A 16,010-nucleotide genomic window follows, 5' to 3' on the forward strand; every position below is an offset into this window, starting at 1 on the left:
AAGTGTGTTTATGCACCTCACGAAACCTGTTGCGCTCGATTGAAGTGTGTGTGTGTGTGTGTGTGTGTGTGTGTGTGTGTGTGTGTGTGTGTGTGTGTGTGTGTGTGTGTGTGTGTGTGTGTGTGTGTGTGTGTGTGTGTGTGTGTGTGTGTGTGTGTGTGTGTGTGTGTGTGTGTGTGTGTGTGTGTGTGTGTGTGTGTGTGTGTGTGTGTGTGTGTGTGTGTGTGTGTGTGTGTGTGTGTGTGTGTGTGTGTGTGTGTGTGTGTGTGTGTGTGTGTGTGTGTGTGTGTGTGTGTGTGTGTGTGTGTGTGTGTGTGTGTGTGTGTGTGTGTGTGTGTGTGTGTGTGTGTGTGTGTGTGTGTGTGTGTGTGAAATTGCGGTCAGCTACAGGAAGCTGGAAATATATGTTCCCACTATGTACGGCTGCTGTGTAAGTGGCTTAAGCAGTGGATCGTAAGGAACACTTCCAGGGATGGCATAAGCGTACATTATTTGTTTTAATTTTCTCGTAAATAATTTTCATTTGAGCTCGTAAAAAAAGCTCAAAAAACAGCGCCATAATTCCCCACGGAATCAAATAAGTGCCGTTGATATCAAATCTATAATTGCAGATGTGATAATGGAAGGGGATAGTGCTTAAAACCTGCTGCACATACGCACCAGCTCGTTTGAGGCGTGCCGGAAGGTGGCGATCATAGTTTCACGCCTGTCACAAACTGATCTACTTTGCGCACCACAGCACACCCCGCGGGCCACCGACGGATCGTGGTAGGCCAGCAACGCGCCTGCAACACCAGCCACGATCGTAATATTCAAATGAGCCGGTAATCAATTAGATATATTATCATAATCGAACCATTTGTTGCTGCTGGGAATGGGAATTTGTTCGCGGGAAAAAAGGGGTGTCCCGGAGAGGCACAGCACGCCGTCGTTTCGCCCCACCGATCGTGTGATCGGAGAGGTCTGCTCGAAACGGGCAGAAGGTTAACCGGCTCCCGTTGCTCAATGATTGATGAGCTATTGCTCAATCGATCGGTTGAAGCTGGTGTTGCGTAAGCAACGGCAGAAGCAGTAGAATAAAAAAAAACCCTTGCGTCCGGCCCGGCGACAACCGCGATCACCACATGGAACCGTTAGCTTGGAACCGTGTCCGATTGATGAGTTGGGTACGGTGTGTGTGCGTAGACGATTGGACGTTCCGAGGGATGGAATTAAGTGTTGAAAATTGGTGAAAATCGATGGTCAACCAAAGGCACCTCTTTTGTGATGGATGTCCCCTTCTTCTTAACCCATCTTCGGTTCCAATGTGTTGAAGGAAGGTAGGGAATCTCCGGCTGAATGCAGCTAGGTGAGAAAGGGCTAGCTTGAATAGGTGTGAGTTTGATGTTTTCCCAATCCCCCCCCCTCCCGATGGACAACCAAAAGCGTCCCGGGTAAAACAGCTCTTCAACTGTCACGAGAATATCTGTCGCCCCGTTGCGGGTTAATCGTGCGCTTCGCTCTACCAGCCGAGCTGTTCACATGGTTGCTATCATCTTACGATCGGTCCCGTCCGCATAGTCGACCGACCAAATGGATGATCGTCGAGGCAAACACCTACCGTACCACGCACGCATCTCACACGCAACACAAACCAGTGGCGAACGAGAAAAAAAAAACACAGAACACGCCGTGCAAGATGTGCTGAACACGATTAGATGCACCGATCAGATATCGCCGGTCGTGGAACCGTTATCAACCGTGTGTGTGTGTGTGTGTGTGTGGGGGGGGCTGCCGTGTTCGCCCCAATGCCCGCGTTAATTAGACGCGTTTACGCATGAAACTATTTAGTCATGTTGCGGGGTTTCTTATCTTCGCGCGGGTTCCAATTTTACACGCGTCTCCATCTCCAGGTCCATCTCCGTCCACTTTAACGCGTGTAATTTTGATGTAATACTACTTTCACTGCATCTGCTTTGCAACTGCTGTATGCTGGAGCCGCCGTGTTTGGCGGTGAAAATGAAACCAACGCATCCCTCGGCGCGTAATCATAATTACTCGCCGTGCTGTTTCTCTAACGGGAAAATGTGATTCGTCGCTAGCACGGGGAACACGGGCGCACGGGTGCTGTGCAAAAATTCCTGGAAGCAAGCAGATCTGCGACTCCCCAGCGGGTCGGTGGGTAATTCTGCAATAGGCAAATGGTATCGATAGTGTCATGATCGATTGATTTGAATGGTGCCGCCGTCCTAGGCTAATGGCAGTGCGGTACACTGTCTAATGATGAGAGTGAGGAAATCGAAAGCATTTGGCTAATAACAGAGGCCAGAATCGATCCCAGTGCAACACTTGTGCCCTGGCTGATAACAGGCATTTGGTGCGTAATGGCACAGTAACGGTGGCCTATACGATAATGGGCCGACTGACAGTGATTATAGCACAACGAAGAGGCTCATCCGTTGCAGCAGTAGACTGGGAGTAAAATTGTTTGTTTTGCAAAGTATAAAATAGAATTTTAATGAAGATTACCTTGATGCGAGGAGTAATTTAATGGAAATTTATGTTGGCTAAGTAAATTGTGCAAGTACTGCCACACATTGCCTTATGAACGCATCGAAGTTGAGCTAAGTTCGCGTGTAAATCGTAAATCAAGATCCTATCTTATTCGTAATGATAGGACGTTCCGCTTCTAGATAGCTCAGCGATTGCTAATGTTCTGCTGGACTTTGTTGTCCTGTGTCATACGCTTGGTTAATGCCGGTATCTGCATTCGAAATGTGTCCAAAGAGTACTACTCTTTTTCAATATTCTTTAAACGTTTCTCATATTATTCACCACAATCACATATTGTTAAACCAATAAAGAAACTCAACTCAATAAAGAAAGGGCTCTTGGGATAGTTCTTGAAGACCAACCATGCTCACGTCTCGTACAAAACACAGTTGGCGCCAACACTCCAATCACAAGGCACGCTGCTGTCAGGTTAAATTATATCTAAATAATTCCCTCACACCATTAGCCCGGTGATTCTGCATCATAATAATCTTCTAACGTAAATTAACCTCACGACCAACGCAGTCCGCCGACCGGCTCATCTTGTTAGCCAATGTCGTTCTAACGTGAAATCGCTCGGTGCAAACAACATCCTGACTGGGGCAACTTTCCTATTAGCGGGGCTAGTTATCGCTCGATCGGCCTGGTGAAGATCATCGGGCAAATTGCTCAGTGAGCTGTAAGCTGTCTTCATCATGAAATTGCACCACACCCATGGAGAGAGGGATGCTTGCTTTTGCACCTTCTTGCAGTGTGGAGTAAAAAAAAAACAGGAAATAATCCCGATCTGCACCCACAACGGCTACAGTTATGTAACTAACCTAGAAAAACAAAAGTACCGCCCCGGCCAGTCCCGCCCCGGCCAGTCCCGCCCCGCTATTATGCACACCGCTGAGGCCTGCCCGTTGGTGCATCAATGGGCAGCAGATACATTCCTTACTCCGATTTCCGGCTGCCGGGAAGCAAGCCACAGAGAATAGGGGGGTAAACCGCAAAACTGCTTCCGAAACCATAACGCCACAATCGCGAACAAGGTTATGCACAACCCAGCAGCAGTATCCATATCCACTCATCATCTTCTAATGTTTGCCAGGAATGCAAATAATTCCTGTCCCGCGAACTACCACCAGCAGAAGCGCCGTGAACGGAAACCTAAACGGTACGGAGCAGGCCCGGAAAAAGAGGAGGGGTAGGGAAAAAAAGCCTAGCCGATGTTCCGGACGGGAATCCTTCATGCCGGGCGGTACTCCCGCCGCCGGGGGTCATACCGGTTACGTTTAATGCAATAAGCTGCGTAGGATTAATTCGAGCCACAGCCACACGGGGCTTGCTTGTTCGTGGGCCAGAACCTGTGCGAGGCAAATTCCGGTAGGCGCGTTGAACGGGACTCGATCGAAATGATAGCAATTAGCGCGGGCACCTTCTGTTTGCGTGCGGTGGAAAAGCTGCAGCTTCTCTTTTTCCATGTGCTCGCGAACAAAACGCCCGACCGGCACCCCGTGGCACACGGACGCAACCTTTTTCTTCCTGCGGCCGAGCAGGCGTGCGAACCCACAGCAAATAGCTGTACCTAATAGGCCGAACCTCCAGCCCCCCTCCCCCCCTCGCCCCCCAACCAAGTCCTAATCGGTACAGCGTTCTGCACCGATTCAAAATGGGCAAAAACCCGGACGATACGCCATAAGCACGTATACAGAAGAAGAGCAGCACGCCATAATGCAGATCGGTGAATCTCGGTGTGTTTGGAGCTTTTGCACCAATTTGCTTCCATCTGCGGAGTGGGCGAGGAATTCTTTCGGCACCGAATAAGGTTTATAGGTGAGCCGCCTTTTTGGTACGCAAATGGTACGCTGACTGAGGAATACGGGCAGATGCAAGCGGCAGCGTGCAAGGTGTTTGCAGTGCCATCACCGAACAGACGTCACGCGAACGTGTCGGCCCAGGACTCGTTAGCTGGCCGGCGTAATTAATTTCTTTCTTAAACGACTAAATCATTATCACACCCACCCGTTTACCTGTCCATGTCTGTGGTGTTAAAAATCAGCACTCACTGTCACTATCACTTCGGTGGGAGCTCTTTGCAGCCTGTGGCATGGTGTAAAGGTTCACTGGCCAGTTCGTCGTTTGGATCCGGCGGTGCTGGCGTTTAATTGCACACGCACCAAATGAAATCGAATCCACTCTGGACGACCGGTGGAGGAAAACATCGACAGACAACATTCAACTGTATGGCTCGGACCGTTCGGACCACCGGATGCTGCGCAAGTTTGCGCGTGTGACTTGTCCGTTTGTCCGGGCGCTGAGAAAACGAAAGAGAAACCGATTGTTGCTAATCGGTCGCAGGCAAAGCATCGGGGGAAGGACGGTGTCCATAGTTTGCTAAAGTGGTCGGATCTGGTTGGTTGTTTTCCCTCCTTCCCGTCGCCACCTTCCGTAGCTCATTTAGCAATGAGAGGAAGGGGATGAATTTTTCACTTCTGTCCGGTTTGCTGTTTGATGAATTTGACCGCACTAGAGCGAACGAGATCCCGCGTGTCTGTCCGCAGTCGTCAATGTCGCTGGTGATGATTGGCATTCGAAAAGTTATGCTTCGAGCGGCAGTAGTGGAGGATGGGAGGGTAGAGCCGTACTCCCGCAGAACCGGACTGCACTGGGATCTGCCCTCTAGGGTGCACAGCTTTCTTCTCCACATCCTGTTGTTCCGTTTGTGCTGTTTGCAGGGGAAAAAAAGCAGCGCGAACCGGCGTACGGTTTGAAGCTTGCTACCGGCACTACGAACGGCAGTAGCTATAGACGACATAGACCGAGTCAACGAGAACAGGCCCAGGTGAAATGGGAAACGATACGCAAAACTTCAGCTTTAATTAGTTTCATCAAATAAAAACAAATTCACCGCGCTAGTACCACTGGTGAAGAAGATGGGGATGATGATGATGATAGCTGTAGTCATTTTCTGTGTAAGCAGCGACACGACTGCACTGTCAATAGGTGATGGGTGCGACGGTAGCCAAAGGGCCGTACCAAGCATGTCTGGGGCTTCATTTGAGGTTCATTAGCTCGCTAAAGAGATGCGTCTTGGTGCGTACTGTACCCTCATGTGTCCAGCGGATAGCTCATTACGAGTTGCAGTTTATTGCACACGCACCACCACAAAGCCATTCACTTTTGATGGGCTAAAGTGACCGAACAGGTTGCACGTTTCCATTAATCAAAAGATCATTGTAAAAGAAATCAATTTTGCTTTGCGGAGATGTTTGCAAGTATTGCGGACGCGCAGTAGTTAGTGAAAAATGTGAAATTACTCCAAAATATCTTCCCTTTGCTTAATGTACCGTTGAATGGAGATGTCTGCCTTGCATGCGCACTATTGTTAAGCCTCGATTGTACGAACCTTTTTGTGTTTCAGCTGCATCCAGCTGCCCAAATGGGCGCTGTGTTTGTTCGCGTAATTACTGCTGCAGCCTCCAAAATCATCGAGCATTCATCAATCATCAGAGCACGGGGCCCCTACATCACAAGCCACAGCTACACACGGACAGCATGGGATGGTTCCAGTGTCCAGCCCACTGACACTGTATGCAAATAATCCTGCCAACTCATCCCGGTGCCCGGTGGTCACGCGGAAACGCGCGGTGAAAGCAGCGCCCAACAGGCTGTTATGTTTGGCGTGTGTGTAACCCTTTCGACCGTGACGGCGCCTTCTGACCTGCGCCAGCGCCGCCGCATTGACAACTTCATTCGGTGTGGCCAACATTCGTGGTCCCGCGACCAGGACCTTTTTGGCAACGATGATTGATTGGCATTGATGGGGACGGATTTTGGTTCGCCGGTTCGGCCGGTGCGGTGATTAATGGTGCGCGAGGATAATTGCTTATGTCAGTGCAGATTTTGATCGCGTTGCGGGCTTTGTTTGTTTTTGCATTTTGCACGTGATCAGAAGCTTTCCAAAACGGTCCTGTTACTGCTGGACCAATTCCTTGAAGGTCACAGGAACGTTAACAGATTCAGGATATAGCTTTCGTGCGTCCCTCGGAAACGATTGGCCCATATCCGGGCGACGAGCAACGATGCCCATAAACGTGGGATCATCACGTCGTCCAACCTATCGGCAAGGTTTCATCTGACCACAAGTCCGAAATCGGCATGATCCCGGGCGTGTATGTAACCACCGCCACCTGGCGGCGATGGCGATCGTGTTGTCGATTAGCGCAACAGTGCGAACGCCGAAGGTCGGTCCCGACACACTGCGGCGGTAGAAAAAGAGCTTCTCTCTGCACACTGCCAGGAATGCCTCGAGTCCATTGGAATGTCCCGGATCGGTAGCTCCAAAAAAGGGAACTGTCTTTGGAAGTCACTCCGAACCGATGTACTCACTGTACTGTTTGATCAGCGCGGCACAGCCCGCGATGACACAGAAAGCGTTCGGCGATCCGTCGGGTTTTGTTTTTGTATGTTGTCCTATCCCTGCGGGGCGAAAAGCTCGATGAAGTAATACTCGCTGAGGTTGACGAGCGCCGACGCGGCGAGGTGATGGACTTTGTTCGCGGGCAAATAATCCGACCGGGGCTCAACAAGAACAAATGGCTCCTGTGAGCGGGCGAGCATGAAACGACGGACGTGAAGCGACACCACCGCCTCGTGCCGCCGAGGAAACGAGCCTGCTCCAAAGGCCGGACCCGCTGTCAGAATGAATAACGGAAAAATGTGCTACCATGTGCAACGGGTGGACACACGGTTTTGTCGAAGGGTGGAGGCTGCTTGCCCGTGGGCCATTTATTCTTCTGCGCGGACAGTGCGGTAGCACAACGGCCTGCCTAAACCTATCACTGTCGCAACCCATCAACAGCTTCTGTCCCGCGGGCGGTGGCTTCCTGAGAGAAAGAGAGAGAGAAAGAGCGCGCAGGGTCGGGTCGGATTCAGGATTGCTTAGGCCGGGGACCGCTACCAGCTCCGATTTGGCATTCTTTTGGGCTCCCGAGTGGCGGCTCGGGTTCGTCGTCACCGCCACTCGTTGTCGGTGAGTGATAAATGACAAGACATCACGATAGCTATTCTATACGTTCTGACATACACACACACACAGATAGTGCCGGCACTGCTTTTTGGACTAAGGTGTCGTTGCTGGCCATGGTGTTTGTGCGCTGATGCGTGTGTGCATAGAACGAGCGCGTTAAAGAATAGAAACGCAACAGCCGATAGAAGCGAGATACGATCGGGCAAAAACACGCTCCCCGGTTCCATGCTCAACCATTCCGGTTATGTTTTGCTCGTTGGGCCTGTGCTGTTTGCTAGGAAGATATCGGCGGCAGCTCAGGCCGACGACTATCTGCCTTCGGCTTCAACCGAAGGATTGAGGTTGCGGATTCTCTATGCCGTATCAATTTACTCCTCAAATGGAGGTCAATATTGATTACTGGCGAGTGTCGCGCGAGTTGATCTCGGCAGTAACACACTTACACAGCCACTGGGAAGACATGTTACCGTGGAGGTAAGGCGCAAATGAAGGACAGCGCTTGGTTTAGGGATGGAATTCCATAATGAAACTATGGCGTTTTCTCATTGAAAGGTTCAGTCAAAAGATGACAAAGGTACGCCTAAGAGAAACAGGTGTCTTCGATCCCAAACTGTCCTCTATGCAAAGTATTATTGGGCTTCTTTATTTATTTATTTTACTGCTTGAGCACAATGGATCAATGAGATATGTGATTGTTCCCATCCCAAATGGTATGCTCACTGTGTCCCCATATAATACAATCTCTGGATCAAACATTAGACTACCATTCCGTGGAGGAAACAGTTAAATAAGCTTCCATCAACTTGCAGCACCACCAGCTGATGTCTCACGTCTTAGGGCATTAAAGGTTCAGGCTTAATGTCGCCGGGTTGATTAGGTTTTTGTTTACATTTCGCACGCTTCTTCGCACCTCCGCACAATGTATTCAATGATTAGGTGTTGATTTACGTTTGGCGTGCGAATGGGTCTCTCGTTTGCTTTTTCGATCTTCATTCTAACACTGGCTTTATTCTTTCGCTGTGAGGGGAGATAGCATTGTCCCGCTATGTTTGCAAAGTGTTTTTTTTTTTGTTGGTGGCTCAATCAACCCACCAAGAAGGTGGAAAAGCTCGGCGGATAAAGCTTAGCAAAATAATAAAAATAATCCATAGACAGTTGAGGGATAACAGCATTTGGAAAAGAGTATAACAGAAAATCTTTGAATGCACTAGCAAGTTATCGCGTGTAAATCACGACACTTTTCTGTGTCATTTGCTTGACATAGACAACAACAAAAAGAAACAAACCTTTTGACCCATGGGGCAAGGCACTTTACCCCTATGAAGTGATGCAATTTGAATAACAAGCAAGCTTCTCCATTCAGAAAATCTCAATCATCAGTTCATTGTGACTCAGATATCCGATTCTGCTTTCCTGTTTGTTGATGCACCTTCATCGTGATTTTATTGCCGCTACCAAGCAATGGTAGTCTTCCATCGAGCGTCACCGGAGACGGATTGCTCGTCGGATTGATACAGCCAGATACCGCAGGCCCACTGGTTGGACCACCCAGACAAACGCCAACCTGAGCCGGCGCTCGCCGAAGGTCGACCGTCTGCGCGAAAACGAACCGCGGTGCAACGGCGGTTCGTGCATAGCTAATGAATTATTATTCCGAACGGGTCTATTATTTTGATGTGCTACTGATTGGTTAATAAATTATATTAAACTGCGGGCGTGCGCCCGTGCCGCGGGTAATGCCCTAGCGCACCGCTTTACTACGCACGCTTCGTCGTGCGCGGGTCGATGTAGTGGGTTTGCTCAGACGGTGGCAAGTGCAGCTGCAATTGCCCGTCAGCTTTATGTCTAGCAGTGTCAGGTTGAAGGGAAATTGAAGGAAAAGAAACCCCCAAGAGCACATGAATCCAGCGCATCGGGATTGCTGCTCAGGGTCGGCAGAATCGTGTTTTGTGCTACCTACGCCGGGGCACTGGCGTTCTGTGCGCTTGCTAATGATTATTGATTTCTCGCAGGATGGGACAGGGACGAGCAGCAGCGTTTGCAATTGATCATGGACCAAGTAAAAGGCGTCTCGTAGGTGATGATGGCTTGTGCCGTGAAATGGAAGCAATTTAACGCTTAGTTTTTGCTACAAAAAATAAACGTTTTCATGCTGTTTGATCTAAGAATCAAACAAATACATAAAACTCACTGAATGGCAGCCAACAGTGATGAATGGCAGGAGCTTTTTTATTGTTGGGAATTGCTTCAACACGAAATCTTGCACCAAATATCTCCACGGACACTTCAGCACACTACAAAAGGACCTGGTTTTCTCCCACCCTGCCAGTTGGATGAAATCAATTTTGGCAAAAGAGAGCCTCAAACTGCTCCAAACGGCGGAACTACGCCCTTGCCAGACTTGCTGAGATCGTATCGAGCATTCAGGTTGACCCTCTCAGTGCGGAATTCCATCCTGCCACACGGAAAAGACACACATAGAGAGACGAAAATTAACAACGACATACATAATGGGCGCTCGTGATCATGAATTACGATTGGTGTCCACCGTGACCACCGTCATCGAAGCAGGAAGAACAACGCCCAACAAGACCACGCCGACCAAGATTGACTCTTTGTGTGTGTGTGTGTTGTTGTTGTTGATCCAGAATCGTCAAAACTGACCGATTCGCTCGGAAAGAACCGTTTGGCGTAATTATTTGCCCGCGGCCACGATGACGAGCTTATCCTTTTCAGCTTGCGGTTTGCCTCAAGCTCGACGTCTGTTGCCCCTTCCTGGCGGGTTTGGTTGTGATTTTTATTCTTTGCCCTAGTTCTGACCAACCGCGTCGATTAGGCGAATGTCGTCCAATTTGATAGACCTACAGACCTGGTGTGGTGTTCCTTTGCACTCGAGCGGTAATACTGTTCACAATCAAACCATGGCGCAGCAAAAAACAAAATCTGCTTGTTTTACGTTATTAAACTCTGTAGTGGCGCATTTTGAAGATACACCCAGAGAGCGTTACGACAGTGACAAGCGAACAAAATATAGGTCGATGTGTGATGTAATTAAGATCAGACTGTAAATAGAACGAACAAAAAAGCTGTTAATTCATGTTACCATTCACTGCAGCCTGCTGGCAGACAAGTTACGTTCCTCCGGCAGGAAACCACCCTCTTTCCACCCGCTGTGACAGATGATTTGCATCTTCATTGTCGAGGTGCCGTGCAGAAATGTGTGCTTCCCAAAAGCTGCAACACTTCTGCGGTGGCGATCGTCTTATCGTGCATCGTTTCGGAGCATCTTCACTTGCCCAACCGACCTGGTGCCACATTCGATCGGTCAACCGCTTGCCGCTTCTACGCTTTCACTTCAGGTTTCGGTGCAAATTTGCCCTGGGCCGCTCATCGGGTGAAGGGCTGCATGAGATGTTGTTCCCTCGGCCGGCATGAAAGGTGCGAACTTCATTAACGGCACCCCGTACCCTGTGTGTCGCGGAAAGTGTGGCGTTTGTACAATCTCCCGCTTTGCTGGCTGTCTTTCGGGCAAACTTCATTCAAAACATTCAATGACAGTGTTGAAACCATTGAATGCTGTTTCCTGTACCTATCTCGGGATTTGCATCATCGTGGTTTGGTTTTTGGAGAGAGAGAAAGGGAGAGAAAGAGAGTCACATCGGCTACCCGGTGTTTGCCAGCCCGACAAACTGCTGCCAATCGTAATAATGCCGTTTAATCTGATAATTGTTTTGATCATTTTCCGGTTGCTTGCGCTTCTCGATTTGCGGCATGAATCTGGCGTGCGCGCGACCAAGATCTCTCTGCATTGAAGATGAGACGGACGCGCGCGCACGCGCGCCGTCTCATTTGCACCGTGCATAATGTGGAGCCTCTGATGGACGTGCAACGAGCTTGCGATTGTGCAGTGCCCGGGCGCCAACCGACGGAATCGCCAGATACTCATCCGTTGGCCAATGTGGGCATTGTTTTTTTTTTGCTTGTTGTTTTAGCGAATCATTGCGCGGCCGTTGATTAAAATTCTTGCGGAAACGCTGGCTCATTATTCGCAAATTGGTCGCCTTTTTTTTTGGCCGCCGGGACGCGCATAGCTTCGTTAGGCGACCGGAAAAAGAACCGATCGAGGGCCGGCGGTAGAAAGCATCAGAAAGTTCAAAGAAAGGATGAGAGGTAAGAGAATGTTTGCCAAATGTCCGGCGCCCGGACATACCGATTCCGATCCGACGGCGCAATCGGACGGGAGTTCAATGGTCCCTGTGTACGGTCGGGGCGTAATCTTGCATCTTGCAACCTCTCTCTCTCTCTTTCTCTCCTCTCTCGCTCTGTTGCTGGTGGAGCTGATGGACTCGCGGCACGCAACACTGCCCGATGGGGTGGCGAGCGAGTGAAGGTCCTGCTTTTTCTTCGCCGTTTTTCGATCGAAGGTTTTATCAAAAACATTGCAGTATCTTGTTAAAATTACGGCTTAATTATCGTGCCAAACGAATCGATCGTCGGGGGATTGTAATTGATGGTGGTGGCCCCGTGTACGATTCGGGTGCACGTGATGGCGCATGGAAGAGGATTGTACCACTTGCTACTGCACACCGTTATGGTGATTTGTGGTTAGGTAGCAGAGGCCAGCATTGACAACTGTTTGTATGTGCGTGAATTTGTGTTGAATGGATGGTTGATCGTGATAAGAAACAATCCCTTTCAAGCATTCAATCCCTGTGCGCGCTTTGTGCTTTTCTTTTAATTGCAGTATTTTGGGGGCACGAACTCAAGTGGCGGCTCGTATTAATTTGTTTTTTTTTGTTTTGTATTTCTCCTTTGCAGGACAACTGATATGGTCATATAAATGTCGCTTAAAAAGGCTTTCGATGGTGGATATAGGTAAGTGTTGAGTTTGGTAACAAACCGGATTCATGGTGTCGTGATGAAGACCTAGGTCATACACACTGCTAGTGATGGGACTGTTTCTAATCGGAACCAAAAATTGTCTGTTAGGTTTTCCACTATTTAGAATAAATTGATTTTCGGATAAACTATGCTCAAATAAGCTTCATGATCTTGTATCTGCTTTCCAGATATTGTTTACGACCTAAAATGCCGGAAAATTGGCACTTCCTTTTCGAGACTCTAAACTATGTGCAAAAGATGTGACTTGCTTACAAATTTATTGTATTAAACCTCATCTTTCCCTTTCGTAAAAAAACAATTAGCACGTAAGCGCTTTACAAACCATTACTAATTGATTTCGCGCGAGCTGGCGAAATCGGATTCGGTCGCTAATTTGAGTTTGATTTCGGCGCCGTCTGCTAATTAGAGAACAGCACACCAATCCGGACAGTTCTTGGGTAACATTTTGCCAAAAGCGTAAACGCAAATAAAACGGGAACGGCCTGTGGAAGAAGCTTCGAAAGACAAAGTAGAACGTGATCGTTGATGGGGTCTGTCTGTCAAATTTAAACCACAGCCCACGAGTTGGATTTATTGGATTCGCACACATAAATTAATCAACCGTTTGCAGAGCAGATTCGACGACCGCCCTTCCTGTTCGAGCACCTTCCTGCGATTGACTCATTTGTGAGTTTAAAAATACGACAGGAGGAGGATACCCCTCACCCGACCAAAACCGTTTCGATAACAACCTTTCCACGCCGGGGTGGGTTTTGTTCGTCAGACTTTTCTGCGTAACATAAAATAGGAGAATCTATGCTAATAGCACTACAACGGCTCGGTGGTGAGATGAGTCCATCAATTAGACAAAAACGAAGACTTATCAACCAATCGCTCGATACGAGCGACGCTGACGATCGTTTGGTGTGTTGTGTGGAAAAACGTGCTAATAATACGACGAACCGGAAAGCGGTGGCTGCGGTTGTCTTGCGATTGTCTTTCTCCCGGCGATGATGAATGTTGCGCCATCTGTGCAGGGAGTCGCGCGATAGTGTCCCCGTACCTTCCGCTGCCGAACCCCGAACCATGGACTGTTTTGCTAATGAATTTGATAATCTACCGACATTCGTCATACTTTTATTGAGCGGCGCGCTAGCGGCCACAATCGATCGATCAACAATCCTACCCCGAAGGTGCGAGGAAAGTGAAAAGTGAAGTGAAAAGTTTGTCGAATTTCGGCCGTACCGTGCAGCAGCAGCACCTACGACGATGGGGTGCAGTTTTTAGTTTCATCGTAAAAAATTAAAGCTTGTTGCGATACGGTTGATTGATGGAATTTTTCACTTTCGGGGGAAATCTTTAAATAATGTACAAATCTACTATTTAGCTGGTGGCAGCGAAACTAAAAAACCCGCTGTTTTGAAACGTGATACGGCAACATTCCGGCGGCGGTTTGGAAATGTGACAGTAAACGTGCTGTACCGTAATTTGTTCCCCGCCAAATGCGTTCATTAGTGTGTTTTGACAAACATAAATCAAATGAAGCATATAAAACTTTGATTCTTGTTTGTTTGACTCGTCGTTGCTGAATGAGTGGTAAACACCGTTTTGGCCCACTAAAGTCTCATCCTACACGATGAACCCGTTCCTGTGGGAAGCTGTCTAGGCAAGAAGCGGATTTTTAATTTTTCTTTCGCTTTGATTAATTACTGTGATTTATACACCCGTCGTGTTTTGTGTGAGTTGTTTTTATTATAATTCACGACACAATAGGCTTCTTTTCATGCTGCTTCCCAAAATCCTGCCCCGGTTTGTGGCACATTATCCTGCCGCTATCGAGCCTTGTCATAAAATGTAAATTTCGCCCATTTCATACCGCAAAGGAAAAGGCGATTTTAGCGAAGGTTGGCAAGCACAAAAAAAAAAATAACCAATTCCTTTACTCTCTAGCAATTTTGTAGGTAAGCCGCTTGGCTTAGAATTTCTTTGACCCGGCAGGCACAGGCAGGCACGATTTATGGCTCCGCTCTGCTTGCCGCAGATCCGATCCGACTAGCACAACAAACTGTCATCAAATTTGCTTCGGAGAGAGAGGGGGCTCCAGATTCGGTGATAGATTTGTGACTCGACTAGCAGTAATCTGGCATAATTCGTGGGCCCAGCATAAAAAGAGCACCCCATTAATTCCGGGTCGAGGACAAGCGGAGCTGGCCGTGGAAGGAACCACGTGCCCACGCAGCATCCTATCTCTTTTCCGTCTTCTGCCGAGGGCAACGTACGGTGGAAACAACCTGCAAGTATGAGATATGCCCCGCGCACACCATGTTTTATGCTAACGCGTTTTGATCTACTTTTCCGTCCGAAAAAAAGGCAGCGTGGGCGGTCAAGTTTTTTTGCATGACCGTGCGCGAAAACAGATTATCGAACGCGATGATTTGCTAGAGACGGATCACTTGATCGGTGCCGCCTAGAACGTTCCCGGCTAGCGACGGTGTGCGATCGTTTTATGATGCTGGTGGGAGAAAACGGTCCAACATGTATGTAGGCCAAAAGCATCGTCGCGCGGAGTGGCTGTGGAGTGGAGGGGAAGAATTAATTTAAGCAAAACCCTGCAGGCCGCACACGCGTGCGACAAACCTGGTTTCGGGTGGATTTATGATGCCGTGACGAATGTACACGATTGTTGATTATCGATGACGAGCTGGTGGAGGTTTGCTCGTCATGTATATAGCGATCGGTGGGCTGGGAAGCATTGTCATAACGGGCTAAAGTGTGGTTCGCGAGTGATTGTCTCGATGCTTGGAATCGGTACATACATTGCTATTAGATTTTCCACTAAAGATTGCGGTTCGATCGTTGTTTTGTGTGGTGTGTTAGAAGAAGTGAGAAAAGTGTGTCAATTGAAGTAAACAGTACAAGAATGATTTAAAGCCAATGTAAATCAATTGCAAAATTAGTGTAAAATGGAACGGTGAATTTATTAACTTCGATGTTTGTTTTGCGTGTTGTAAAAAATGAATATGATGATCAATATTCTCAATTTCCTACGGCAAAGTTATCACACAAACAGGTAGGCGCTTTGTTCATAATTTGTTGAAAGAATTGCCGCATTCACTGCACGAGTAAATTGTAAACTGGCGAAAGTGCCCAGCGACATTTCAACGGCTGTCAGGCACTGGAAGCCGTTCCGCTGAGTGAAACCGTGGCCAATAAATTGAAGATTATGCTAATGTTGACGATCAATTTGTAGCTTAATCTGCGCAAGATAAGTAACCACGGCTTAATCCGGCTTAATAGTGCAACGATTTCCGATCCGCCTCTAAGGCAAGATCTGCTTCTTCCAACCGGTGGTCGTAAAATAATGCGATGTGCATAGGCTGGGCAGCAATAAGATTAGATTAAACAGAAAGTGATACCGCACAAGCGACCGTCTGCACGCACCTGACCGACAGGACGGGTACGGCAAACGTGAGCGCACCAAACGTTTCGTACCACTCTCACTTTCGTTCGGCGGCGCGCGTCGGCAACCAGAACATGTAATCTAGCAAAAGGGCTCCCGCTAACAAACGAGCCGTCACGATCA

The 16,010-nt window shown here is 48.5% G+C and overlaps 1 protein-coding gene across 4 annotated transcripts in view; it reads left to right on the forward strand.

Moving 5' to 3' along the window:
* The window catches only part of LOC120908806 (serine proteinase stubble), a 100,742-nt gene that overhangs the window by 56,916 nt on the left and 27,816 nt on the right, over positions 1–16,010 (forward strand). For all 4 annotated transcript variants that reach the window (XM_040320188.1, XM_040320189.1, XM_040320190.1 and 1 more), the window contains one exon: positions 12,365–12,421. In XM_040320188.1, the coding sequence (XP_040176122.1) occupies positions 12,409–12,421 (13 nt within the window). In that variant the 5' untranslated portion in view covers positions 12,365–12,408. The remainder of the gene's footprint in view (positions 1–12,364; positions 12,422–16,010) is intronic.

The sequence above is a fragment of the Anopheles arabiensis genome, chromosome 2 (assembly GCF_016920715.1).
Source record: "Anopheles arabiensis isolate DONGOLA chromosome 2, AaraD3, whole genome shotgun sequence".
Taxonomy (NCBI): Eukaryota; Metazoa; Arthropoda; class Insecta; order Diptera; family Culicidae; genus Anopheles; species Anopheles arabiensis.